Raw genomic sequence first — 12,782 nt, 5'->3', positions numbered from 1 at the left:
ATTCTTGCCTGGAGAATCCCATGGACCGAGGAGCCTGGTGGGCTACAGTCCATGGAGTTGCGAAGAGTTGAACATGACTGAGCACACAGCAAGAATACTGGAGTGGATAGCCTATCCCTTCTCCAGCAGATCTTCCCGACCCAGGAATTGAATAGGGGTTTCCAGCATTGCAGGCTGATGCTTTACCAACTGAGCTATCAGGGAAGCCTGTTGACAACTATCAAAACTCATTGAATCAGACAATTACCTGTGCATTTTATTGCATATAAATTGTACTAAAAAATTAAAACATTCTTTTACTTAAAACAACATTAACACTAAACATCATTCAGACTATTTGCCTATTTTCCAGGCATGAGAGAATTAAGAATTAAGAAAATTCTTATTTTATTGAATTTTACATAACTGGTTATAACGTATGATAACTATAGTAACTCATCCAGTTTCATTAGATTAAGCCTCAATTTGTTGTGAAGTTCAAAAACATAAAGAAGTACCAAGATTAAAAAAAAAAACTCACCTCCCAAACAAACAAAACCCCCTGCTCTGAACCAGGATTACATTTTTAAAGATGAATGTCATTGCTACAATATGCCAGCAAGGGGAGCAGTTACACTTTGAGAACAATTTCATCCTCTCACCACTGAATTATTCTATAGGACACTTTAAAGAGACCAAAATTGACTTTTGGGTGTAGCCACAATGGAAACGACAGATCATTTTAATGCAAGAGAAAAAGATTGGAAACCTTGACCCTCTAGATTACTTTGCACCTCAATGAGAAGGGGAAAAACAGATCAGCTTATTAAAAGAATATATTCATGTAATTCAGGTACCAGAAAAAACATTTAAAAGAACAGCTAAATTAACTGTGGGCTGCCACTTTTCCTTGGTTAATCATTCCCATATGAGAATAATAATGTCTGTCCACCTCTTTCTCCCACAAAAGCAAAAGACCCCAAAGAATGCCACTCTTCTGATGGATGTGGGCATAGCAGCATCCATTTGTGTAGAATTTGCAAGCTGTTCGAATACTGGAGTCTGTTTGAGCAGAGGCAAGGCTGGCAAAGGGTAATTTTTTAAAATCCTGAAGCATAAAGGCTTTTCAGTTGAGATGGTTATGCCATGAATCTAAAGGTTTATGTTGCATTTTTTATATATATCACCATGCTCATCAATTCTTATAAGATTTGTAAGGCTTAATGCTCAGCTAAGCTCAGGAAGCCTGTAGAAAAGTCTCTAACTATCCCTTCCTGTCAGGTTCAGTAATCCTGGATTTATAGAAAAGAATGTTCTGGCTGACAATGGCAAGCATGTCCCCCAAGGCACATGCAAGTGAAGGGCTCCCTGTAGGGACACTTACAATATGGGTAACCGCCCCTTTAACACTCTAACCTACATAGTAACCCTGGCCTTGATTCTAACATCATGCGTGGTGTCAGTCACTCAGTCATCTCTGACTCTTTGCGACCCCATGGACTGTACCTGACCAGGCTCTTCTGTCCATGGAATTCTCCAGGGAAGAATACTGGAGTGGGTAGCCATTTCCTTCTCTAGGGTAATCTTCCCCACTCAGGGATCAAACATGAGTCTCCTGCATTGCAGGCAGATTCTTTACCATCTGAGCCGCCAGGGAAGCCCCTCTAATATCATGGCACCTTCTCAATTCTCCTGGTTCCCCAGAGAAGCTGAGCACAGAGGACACAGCATCATGTGCCCTGGAAAATGCCCTGAGCCATGCCATGGGGTGGGGATGGATTCCCACTTGTAGGAAAGCCATATCTTTGCATTCTGCAGTGCTCATGCATCCGAGCTGTGCCTTCCTCTCTTGGAGTCAGGTGAACCCGAGAACGCCAGGTAAACAGAAGCAAGAGTCCCTTCCAGAACTGCGTAGGAGAATGTACTGACAGAATGCAGAGCTTTAGAACGTGAGCAGATGTGTGGGCTGACTCTACATGGGCACCTGCAGGGGCGCCAGGAGCAATCTTCCTTTAAAGTCGCACGTCACAGCAACACTTCCACAAGGGCAGCCCTCTGCCCTAGGAGAGGGGATGCTAGCAGCATGGAAAAGGGCATCACCCATGAATGTGGGTACCCTCTGCCTGGGACATAAACCCTGCCCAGAGATTCTCCCTATGAAAATCCAAGGAACACTTCTCAGTTCAACATCCTTAAGAAAGGATTTGGGATTACTTCCGCTCATGAAATAGAAGGAAATCACTTTTTTCCCCCTCCAATTTCTATAAATGGAAGTCCAAGGAAGTAGAGGGTTCAGAGTAAGAAGATTCAAGTTTAGACTCTGCCTTGAACACTTTCTTCAGACCCCTAAATCAGTGATGCTACAATCTGAACCATATTCTTGCTGGCAAAGAGTCATGGGGTTGCTCCACACTGAATTAGCATTTCATTAAGCAGCCAAGGAGTTTTAAAGAACAACGAAGCAAACAAGGAAGGAAACACAGAAATGAAGTGCTATGGCACACACAGTCCTCATTTTGAGCTCGCCACTGAATGGACCTTAGTTTGGGGTTCTTCCAAGTCGGATATAAAACAAAAGACTGTCTCCCAAGAGTTCCTAAAACCTGTGAGATGTATAAAGGGTAGAGATGAACTATAAAGGGACAAATAAACAAAGAACCCAGAAATGGGAGATATGCCGGTTAGAGGAGGAAACAAAAGCAAGGTGTAGTTATAGCTAAAGACATTAAAAAATAACAGATGCCTGTGTGTGTGTTTAAAATTTTACTTTAATTGTTCATCGCTGTATAGTTGACTTACAGTATTAGCTTCAGATGTACAATAGGGTAATACAAATTCTTATAAATTGAACACCATATAAGATTATTATAATGTTACTGACTGTATTCTCTGTGATTTGCTCATCTTATAACTGGTAGCCTGTTGTGTTTGTTTAAAATGAAAGGTGAGTTGCTTGCTATAGCAGATCTGCTTGCATACGGGCAGGAAGGAATAACTGGCAGTTGTAAAGGGCACATTGGTCTGGCTGACATGGCACCAGGTGATTAAAGCACATTCCAGAAAGGGCTGATGTGTGTTTGTCAAGTGGGAGAAGCCCAGCCTGAAATCCAGTCAGAAGTGTGGCATGGCACTTCCTACTCTTGAGGAGGTAGAGATGGGCTACACTTCAGCATGGCTCCCGCCCCATAGGGAAGGGCCATGAATGGGGAGTGAGGATGTTATGTGATCTAGAACCATCTATAAATCCACAGGTGACTGCAACTGACTGAGAGGAACGTATAGGAAGCAGAGCACTTGGAAGTGAATTCTATGTGACTCCCTGTTGGCAGTCACAGGAGGGTGGGCTTTGGGAACCAAGTCTGAGCGAGAAGAAAGAGCTCTGAGGTTACCCACCCTCTAAAGAGTCTCGGCAGCTGTATTTTCACAGAAATGTAGAGTTTTGTCTGAATTTGACAGGGTTTTCCTAATGTTTCAAATATTATTCATGAGAAACGCTGGGCTGGAAGAAGCACAAGCTGGAATCAAGATTGCTGGGAGAAATATCAATAACCTCAAATATGCAGATGACACCATCCTTATGGCAGAAAGTGAAGAGGAACTCAAAAGCCTCTTGATGAAATTGAAAGAGGAGAGTGAAAAAGTTGCTTAAAGCTCAACATTCAGAAAACGAAGATCATGGCATCTGGTCCCATCACTTCATGGCAAACAGATGGGGAAACAGTGGAAACAGTGGCTGACTTTATTTTTGAGGGCTCCAAAATCACTGCAGATGGTGACTGCAGCCATGAAATTAAAAGACGCTTACTCCTTGGAAGGAAAGTTATGACCAACCTAGATAGCACATTCAAAAGCAGAGACATTACTTTGCCAACAAATGTCCGTCTAGTCAAGGCTATGGTTTTTCCAGTGGTCATGTATGGATGTTAGAGTTGGACTGTGAAGAAAGCTGAGAGCCGAAGAATTGATGCTTTTGAACTGTGGTGTTAGGACTCTTGAGGTGCACCTTCAGTTCAGTTCAGTCACTCAGTCGTGTCTGACTTTTTGTGACTACGTGGACTGCAGCACCTCAGGCCTCCCTGTCCATCACCAACTCCCGGAGCATACTCAAACTCACGTCCATCGAGTCGGTGAAGCCATCCAACCATCTCATCCTCTGTTGTCCCCTTCTCCTCCTGCCTTCAGTCTTTCCCAGCATCAGGGTCTTTTCCAGTGACTCAGTTCTTCGCATCATATGGCCAAAGTATTGGAGTTTCGGCTTCAGCATAAGTCCTTCCAATGAATATTTAGGACTGATTTCCTTTAGAACTGACTGGTTACATCTCCTTGCAGTCCAAAGGGCTATCAAAAGTCTTCTCCAAAACCATAGTTCAAAAGCATACATTCTTTGGCGCTCAGCTTTCTTGATAGTCCAACTCTCACATCCATACATGACTACTGGAAAAACCGTATCTTTGACTAAACGGACTTTTGTTGGCAGAGTAAGGTCTCTGCTTTTTAATATGCACTCTAGGTTAGTCATAGCTTTTCTTCTAAAGAGCAAGCGTCTTTTAATTTCATGGCTGCAGTCACCATCTGCACCCCAAAATAAAGTCCGTCACCTTTTCCACTGTTTCCCCATCTATTTTCCATGAAGTTATAGGACCAGATGCCATGATGTTAGTTTTCTGAATGCTGAGCTTTAAGCCAACTTTTTCACTCTCTTCTTTCACTTTCATCGAGAGGCTCTTTAAGTCTTCTTAACTTTCTGCCATAAGAGTGGTGTTGTCTGTATATCTGAGGTTACTGATATTTCTCCCGGCAATCTTGATTCCAGCTTGTGCTTCATCCAGCCCAGCATTTTGCATGATGTATTCTGTACGTAGGTTAAATAAGCAGAGTGACAATATACAGCCTTGACATACTCCTTTCCTGATTTGGAACCAGTCTGTTTTATATTTATATATACACACATACATATATATATGTACATATATATATAGGGATACAGTTTGTTTTACAATGTTGTATTCATTTCTGCCATACAATGAAGTGATTCAGCTATATGTATACATATAGCCTGGGATATAGTGCTTCCCAGGTGGCACTAGGTAAAGAACCTGTTTGAGAATTCAGGAGACATAAGAGATGCGGGTTTGATCCCTGGGTAGGAAAGATCCCCTGGAGAAGGACATTTGCAACCCACTCCGGTATTCTTGCCTGGGAAATCCCATGGACAGAGGAGCCTGTCGGACTATAGTCCATGGGGTCACAAAGAGCCAGACATGACTGAAGTTACTTAGCATGGAAGCACACATACAAACATCCTCTCTGTCTTGGGCCTCTTTCCCCTGCCTCCATCCCATCCCTCTAGGTCATCACAGAGGACCAGGCAGAGTTCCCTGTGCTATACAACAGGTTCCCACTAGTTATCTATCTTACGCACACTAGCACCTTGAATTAGTATATTCTTCTTGAATATATTCACTCACTGAATGAATCAACCAAATTCCCCAAAGAGGAGCGTATCTCCCATTAATTAAAATAGTAGTCCATAATGAGTGAGATACAGCCTATAGTTTCTTTATTACTTCCATTTGGCATATGAAGGATATTCTCCAGCCATTCAAATCTCTCTCCGAGGGAAGTTAACTATCAAGGTATATCTTGGCAATTCTCTCTTGGGGTCCGCAATGCTAACTAAGAATTTAAGAGGACACCAGACATCATCCTCTTGGCTGGTGAGGTAACCCACTTCCAGGTATAGGAGAGGAAGTGTGGTCCTGCCTGCTGTACCCAGTGAATCCTGTTCTAAGGTCTAGAAGGGGTGCTGATGACCTGAGGGACAAGAAGCATGCAGATGGGCTCTTTTTAACTTGGTTCAAATGCCACTTTTCTATTCCAGGGGAGATAGAAATGTTTCTTACTGTCTCATGCGCTAGTGAAGAATGAAAACTCAAGTGGAAGAGAGGCTGGGGTAGGGACTGTGAGCCAAGGGGGGTGAGTGAGAGGGAGAGGGGGGCAAGGGTCTGGTGGGTCTCTGAGCAGACAACTAACTATGTCTGGAACTTAGCTGGTAGGAGAGTAGACAACCTTGGGCTTTTTGGCAACTCAGCTCTCTTCCTTGATAACGACAAGAGCCACAGGATCACAGGCAGCTGACCCTGAGAAAACCTAGTCTTCTGCAAACTCAGGGTAGAGGCTGGAGAACAAGTCTTGGAATACCAGTCTCAGATCGGAACTCATCAATGTTCTCAATTGTTCTCTCAATGACACAGTGCTTGCTTTGACGTTCCCCGACTCAGGCCATTGAAACATCCCTATTGGCTGCTCTGGGACACATAAATATAACTGTACTTGCAAAATCATGCTTTCATAAAAGATTCTTAATGCTGCTTAAAAACCACTTTCACAGGGCTTCCCTGGTGGTCCCATGGTTGAGAATCCACCTTGCAATGGAGGGGACACTGGTTTGATCCCTGGTCCAGGAAGATCCCACATGCTGCAGGACAACTAAGCCTGCCCATGCACCACAACTCCAGAGTCTGCGCCCGGGAGCCCGAGAACCTCAACCACTGAGTCCACGTGTCACAACTACTGAAGCCCACACACCCCAGATCCTGTGCTCCAAAACAAGAGAAGCCACCACAACGAATAGCCCATGCACCACTGTATCTAGAGAAAACCCAAGTGTAGCAATGAAGACCCAGCACAGTAAAAAATAAATAAATATTAAAAGAAACACTTGCACGTGTCCCTTTCCAATCTTCATTCCTCATTCTACTTTTTCTCTCCCCCTGGAGACAAGCTCCTATGCACAGATGACAATCATCTTGCAGCTCTCATGTATAGAGCACCTTTGTATGAATATGTTGTACACAGCTTGTCTTCAATAATCGCAACAACCCATATAAGCTGTGTACTGTTATTCTCATTTTATAGATGAGAGCTCAGTGAGGTGAGGCCAACACCGAAATGTACGTGGGTTACGTGATTTGCCCATGTTACATGACTCACAGACTCTGGAGCAGGGATTCAAACTTGTGCCTTTCTAATAGGCATTCCACACTCATCCAAGAGCATAAGGGAAAGGACACTGAAGCTCTCAGACATAAATTCCCTCGAATCTCTTTGTATACACCTTCAAATGTTTATTTATCTCCCCTTCTCTCCTCTAAGGAGAAGCCTATTCCTGAAAGTTCTCTCAACTGTCCACAGTTTTATCTATTCCCATTTCTCCACATTTCAGCTTTTTACAGACAACTCTCAAATCTTTCTGTGAGCTCCAGCTCGCGTTTCCAACCTCTAGGAAAGGGCGTATCTTCTTAGCAATACACCATTTAATAGACCATATATTGTTCCCCACCTCCTCAGCTCTCCACCTCAAACACGTCTGCTGTTTTTCTTAAGCAATCCACATATTCTCCATTTCCATATGTTCGTTCACACTGATTTGAAATGTCCTTTTCTCTACTTGTAGACATTGAATTTATGTTTAAAGAATGAGCTCCACTGTTATACCTGCTATGAATATTTCCCTAACTTTTTAGTCGGATTTAATGGTATCATCTCAGTGTTTCCTAAGCACTCTGTTTATAAGGATAACACATCACTTATCACATGGGAAAACTGCCTCCATCTCTGCTTCAGCTTAAGGGCTGCCAGCACAGTGTAGACAAGAAGACAGTTTTATTAATCTCTACACACCTTGAAGCAATAAGCACAGCCCTTGGCTAAGCGTTTGTTGTATGAATGAATGAATGGTGATTTGGTTACTGCTCCGACTTTTCAACATGCCACAAAGAGGGCATGATATGATTTAGGGGTTATTTTTTTCTCCCCTTAAATCTTCACTATCATCCTGGGAATTTGTCTTTCTTGCTTTGTGAAAATACTGTTTTAAATGTTAAAAAATTCCTGTGGTATAAAATCACAGAAAATAAAAGGGAATGATGTATCATTTTTCTTGTAAAAATAAATACATGACTGTCATCCAGGTGATCAATGTTACAGATAGGCATTCAAAAAATTAAAATGTATATTTGTCAGTTTCAAAAATAAGATAACAAGAACTGATCCTCTTCTATTAACAAACATTTATGTCCACATATAACACACAGTACATTTCAGTAGATTAGAATACTGAGTTTGGGGAGGTGGGAAGAGAAAGGGGATGTGAGTCTGAACTACAGAAGTCAGATTTATTCATATCAGAGTATACTTTCAATACTCTGATCTGCCAATAATGCCTGTCTAAGGAGAAAGCCACTAAATGACATGCATCCTTGTGTTCCAGCTGAATCTTTTTGCCTAAAGACCACCATATGTGCCAAAACCATGAAAACAATTACTCTTTTAAAATAGGTTACAGTGTTTCCTCTGTTTCTTGTATCAAACCCATTCCATGCTGACAACTCATAAGTAAATTTCATCTTAGTCTGGGTCAAACTGTCAAAACTGTGTAATCAAAATATCTGAATGAAGAAGGTTTTACTGAATTCTTAGAAGAAGACATTTCTGGAAAATAAATATAGTCCAATGTCCCAGGGAAGTGTTATAAAATAAAAATAGGTAAAATGTGAACTTTTTCAAATAAGATGGACAATAATTATTCATTAAGCTAGATATAACTGGAATATATCTTCAAAGTCTATGACTTCGTCTGTAAATTTGTTGAGGGCAAGGATCATGGTTTGCTTGCTTTTCTCCCCTACACTCCAAGACTTTATAAAATTCAAAATGCCACCTAGGCTGTGCTTTCTGGTGATGGATCATCAGAACAGGTATTTAAAAGTGACTCTACAGGGTTTTCAGTTATTGTGGCTTTGGGGCTTCCCTGGTGGCCCAGGTGGTAAAGAAACTGTCTGTAATGTGGGAGACCTGGGTTAGATCCCTGGGTAGGGAAGATCCCCTGAAGAAGGGAATGGCAACCCACTCCAGTATTTTTGCCTAGAGAATTCCATGGACAGAAGAGCCTGGTCAGGTACAGTTCATAGGGTCTCAAAGAGTTGGACATGACTGAGTGACTAACACTTTTGCTTTGCTCGTCTAAAACAACCTGAGACCCAAACATTATGGAGAGTTTACTCACTGATTTTGGGTGTAGACTGCAAGTAATTTACAGGTTCCCATCCTAGAAAAGAAGAGACAGGAAATGCACATATTATCATCACCTGCAAACACATTTAAGAACCTTTCTACATTGACATACCTCAAAGTCTCTAATATTTTATTGCTAGCCAAGAAGATCATGGGAAGGGAGAGTGTCATGAAATAGAATATGACATCCCTGTGTTTCTAGGTGACTCAAGTGGTGACGGGCTTGATATCACATATTAAGAAACCTGGCATTACCTTTAAACTTTGCCACAGAAAAGACAGCTTTGTGCCTCTACCTTCTGCCTCTGAGAAATCAAGCTGGGACTGCTAGGGTAGGCAGAGATGGAAAATATTCATCTTGGGATTTCCCTGGCAGTCCAGTGGTCAAGACTGCCTTCTAATGCAAGGGGTGAGGGTTTGATCCCTGGTTGGGGACCTAAGATCCCCACATGCCTCATGGCCAAAACACCAGAACATAAACAACAGAAGCAGTATTGTAACAAATTCATTTCAAGGAAGAAAATTTCCTTGGATTCTTTGCTTTCTACTCCATAATCTACCAAGGTGTTGATACACAATTATAGTTTCTGTTTAAAATTTCTGAGTACATGGGATAGATCTCTGTGTACAATTGATAGTTGGGATAGAAACGCCATGTACATCTTCTGGTATGGAATATCCAATGGCCCACTCTTGGATAACTTGGGATGTGAAGCTTGAAAGAGTAAATGAACTGAAGTCTAGGATAAAAGGACAAAAGCTTTTTGAGGGATGAGATCCTATGGATAATTTTTATATCATCCAGAGCTACTGGAAGTTAATTCTATAGTGAAGAGCTCTAAGAAAGAAATCTTGAGGGTTCCCTTGAGCCAACAATTTTTCATCCTGATAATCAAGAAGGACGACCTTTTCTGCCAGATGAAGTTGCTCAATGTAATACAGAATATTTCTTCTGGTTTAGTCATCTCTGGGGAGAAATGAATCTCAACTCATTCTGAGAACAAGTGGAGGGAACCACAAGATGGTAATTATACAGCTATTCAGACTTTTTGCTTTCTAGATTACACTGGTCCAATTTCTCTTTTAAAAAAACATATTATAACCATATAATATGCAGGCTGCCCAATTCCCAGGTGGCACAGTGGTAAAGAATCTGGCTGTCAATGCAAGAGAGCAGCAAGAGAAGTGGGTTCGATTCCGTGTCAGGAAGACCCCCTGGAGGAGGAACTGGCAACCCACTCCAGTATTCTTGCCTGGGAAATCCCATGGACAGACGAGCCTGGTGGGCTTCAGTCCATGCATGTACGCTAAGTTGGTTCAGTTGTGTCTGACTCTTTGCAAACTCACAGACTGTAGCTCGCCAGACTCCTCTGTCCATGGGGATTCTCCAGGCAAGAATACTGGAGTGGGTTGCCATGCTCTTCTCTAGGGGATCTTCCCAACCCAGGGATCGAACCTGTGTCTCTTAGTCTGCTGCTTTGGAAGGCAAGTTCTTTACCACCAGTGCCACCTGGGAAGCCCATGGGGTAGCAGAGTTGGACATGACTGAGCACACACACACACACATGCACGCACACACACACACACACAGATCACAGGGGCCCTTTTATATAGTGTATGCTATACCATATATTTTATATATTACATATTTTTAATATATATGTTAATATTACATAGTGTTAATGTATATATAATGTATGTTAACATATATCTTACATTATCATATGTATATGTAATGTTTTGTTCCCTGCACACTGTCTTGTTTTTAAAAAATATTCCTTTCAAAGTATGTTGATAAAAATTTGAACAAATACTTAAGAATTATGAGGCTTACACATAGAATGGTAAGCTTAACTCTCTGGTCCTGCTCTTCTGCTCCATCTAAAAAAGTTGCTATCAGTGTAATTCATATATAATATTGTTTCTCTAAACTAAATTGAAAGAAAGATTATATCAGTGCTTGTTTTCTTAATTATTCTTTCATCAAATTTCATTTCTGCTAAAATATACCAGTTTATAGTTATGTCAATTAATGCCATTCTAGTAAAAACTTTATAAGGGAAAAGAATCTGAAAAGGAATATATATATTATATATATTTAAACTGAATTACTTTGTTGTACATCTGAAACTAATAAAACATTGTAAATTAACTATACTTCAATTAAATGTAAAAGAAAAAATATAAAAGTAAACAAACATTTAAAAATGTTTTTAATATGCTATTCTATCTTTAGAATGATTAAAAAATACATATAAACAATATATTGAGATGTATTATCATGAGTTTCCTGAGATAAGGTATTAGCAGCTGCACTTGATTTAGTAATTTCTGCATTTTGGATGAAGGCATTTATAAGTCATTTGTATAGCTCATCAATAAGTCATAGGTCCTCTGGTACAACTGATCCTCAAGGGTTGGAACTTGATATGTAATCCACTGTTTCAGCTCACTCTGATGCAATTGCAACTCTCTATTTACTGGTTCACCCATGTAACAATAGCATGATTAAGGTCACACTTTCGTGGCTTGGTGATAACAATATTGTTTAGGCTAGGACCCAAAATCTTCCCTCATTCAAAATTGATTTTATCTGGCACATCTCATTGTTGATGTAATGTGTCCGGTAACCAGGGAAGGAAATTAAATTGATGTGGAAAAAATGGCTATTCAAAGAGTCAAATGCAGTTGCTTCTTTACCTCTTATGATATGCTAAGCAGTTTACTGATTGCATGAGAAATGGTTCTCATCAGGTATTGCCTCTAAGCCCTCAGGTTTATGATAATCAAGTCATTTCCTTTAAAAACGTGGACATAGTGCCTCTTTCCCCATCTCTGTGATGGCTCAACTAGAAAGGCTGTGCCAAGGTCATCCGTTGCTTTCTTTTTTCTTTTTATATTAATTGTAGGAAAAAAACACATTAGATCTATCCTCAGTAAATTTTAAAATATACTGGATGGTATGTTGACGGTAAGCTGAGCAGATCTCTAGAACTTTTTCATCCTGCACAATTGAAACTCTATAGCCACTGAATAGTAATTTTCCATGCCCCTCTTCCTAGCCCCAGGAAACTATTGTCTGCCAACTTCTCAAGGGTCTCAGGAAACCTGACCCTGGGGTATAATAATGAGATTACATTTTTGGGCAGGATATACTTTGATGTTTTAGTTTGGCTTTCACTCATCACAGGCTGATGGGAAACATACTGGTTCCAAATAGGAAAAGGAGTATGTCAAGGCTGTATATTGTCACCCTGCTTATTTAACTTATATGCAGAGTACATCATGAGAGACACTGGGCTCGATGCAGCACAAGCTGGAATCAAGATTGCTGGGAGAAATATCAATAACCTCAGATATGCAGATGACACCACCCTTATGGCAGAAAGTGAAGAAGAACTAAAGAGCCTCTTGATGAAAGTGAAAGAGGAAAGTCAGAAAGTTGGCTTAAAGCTCAACATTCAGAGAACTAAGATCGTGGCATCCAGTCCCATCACTTTATGGCAAATAGATGGGGAAACAGTGGAAACAGTGGCTGACTTTATTTTTGAGGGCTCCAAAATCACTGCAGATGGTGACTGCAGCCATGAAATTAAAAGATGCTTAGTCCTTAGAAGGAAAATTATGACCAACCTAGATAGCATATTAAGAAGCAGAGACATTACTTTGCCAAAGGTCCATCTAGTCAAGGCTATGGTTTTTCCAGAAATCATGTATGGATGTGAAAG

At 40.9% G+C, this 12,782-nt stretch overlaps 1 protein-coding gene across 4 annotated transcripts in view; it reads right to left on the bottom strand.

Moving 5' to 3' along the window:
* CHST9 (carbohydrate sulfotransferase 9) overlaps positions 1-12,782 on the bottom strand; it is a 290,560-nt gene that overhangs the window by 115,219 nt on the left and 162,559 nt on the right. For 3 of the 4 annotated variants that reach the window (XM_060405211.1, XM_027960723.3, XM_060405212.1), the window contains one exon: positions 9,047-9,088. The exons of the other annotated variant lie outside the window; for it this stretch is intronic. In XM_060405211.1, coding sequence (XP_060261194.1) covers positions 9,047-9,088 — 42 coding nt within the window. The remainder of the gene's footprint in view (positions 1-9,046; positions 9,089-12,782) is intronic. 4 annotated transcript variants of the gene reach the window in all.

The sequence above is a fragment of the Ovis aries genome, chromosome 23, assembly GCF_016772045.2.
Source record: "Ovis aries strain OAR_USU_Benz2616 breed Rambouillet chromosome 23, ARS-UI_Ramb_v3.0, whole genome shotgun sequence".
Lineage (NCBI taxonomy): Eukaryota > Metazoa > Chordata > Mammalia > Artiodactyla > Bovidae > Ovis > Ovis aries.
Note: the sequence above shows the minus strand (reverse complement) of the source record. Positions and strands in the feature narration are given on the sequence as shown.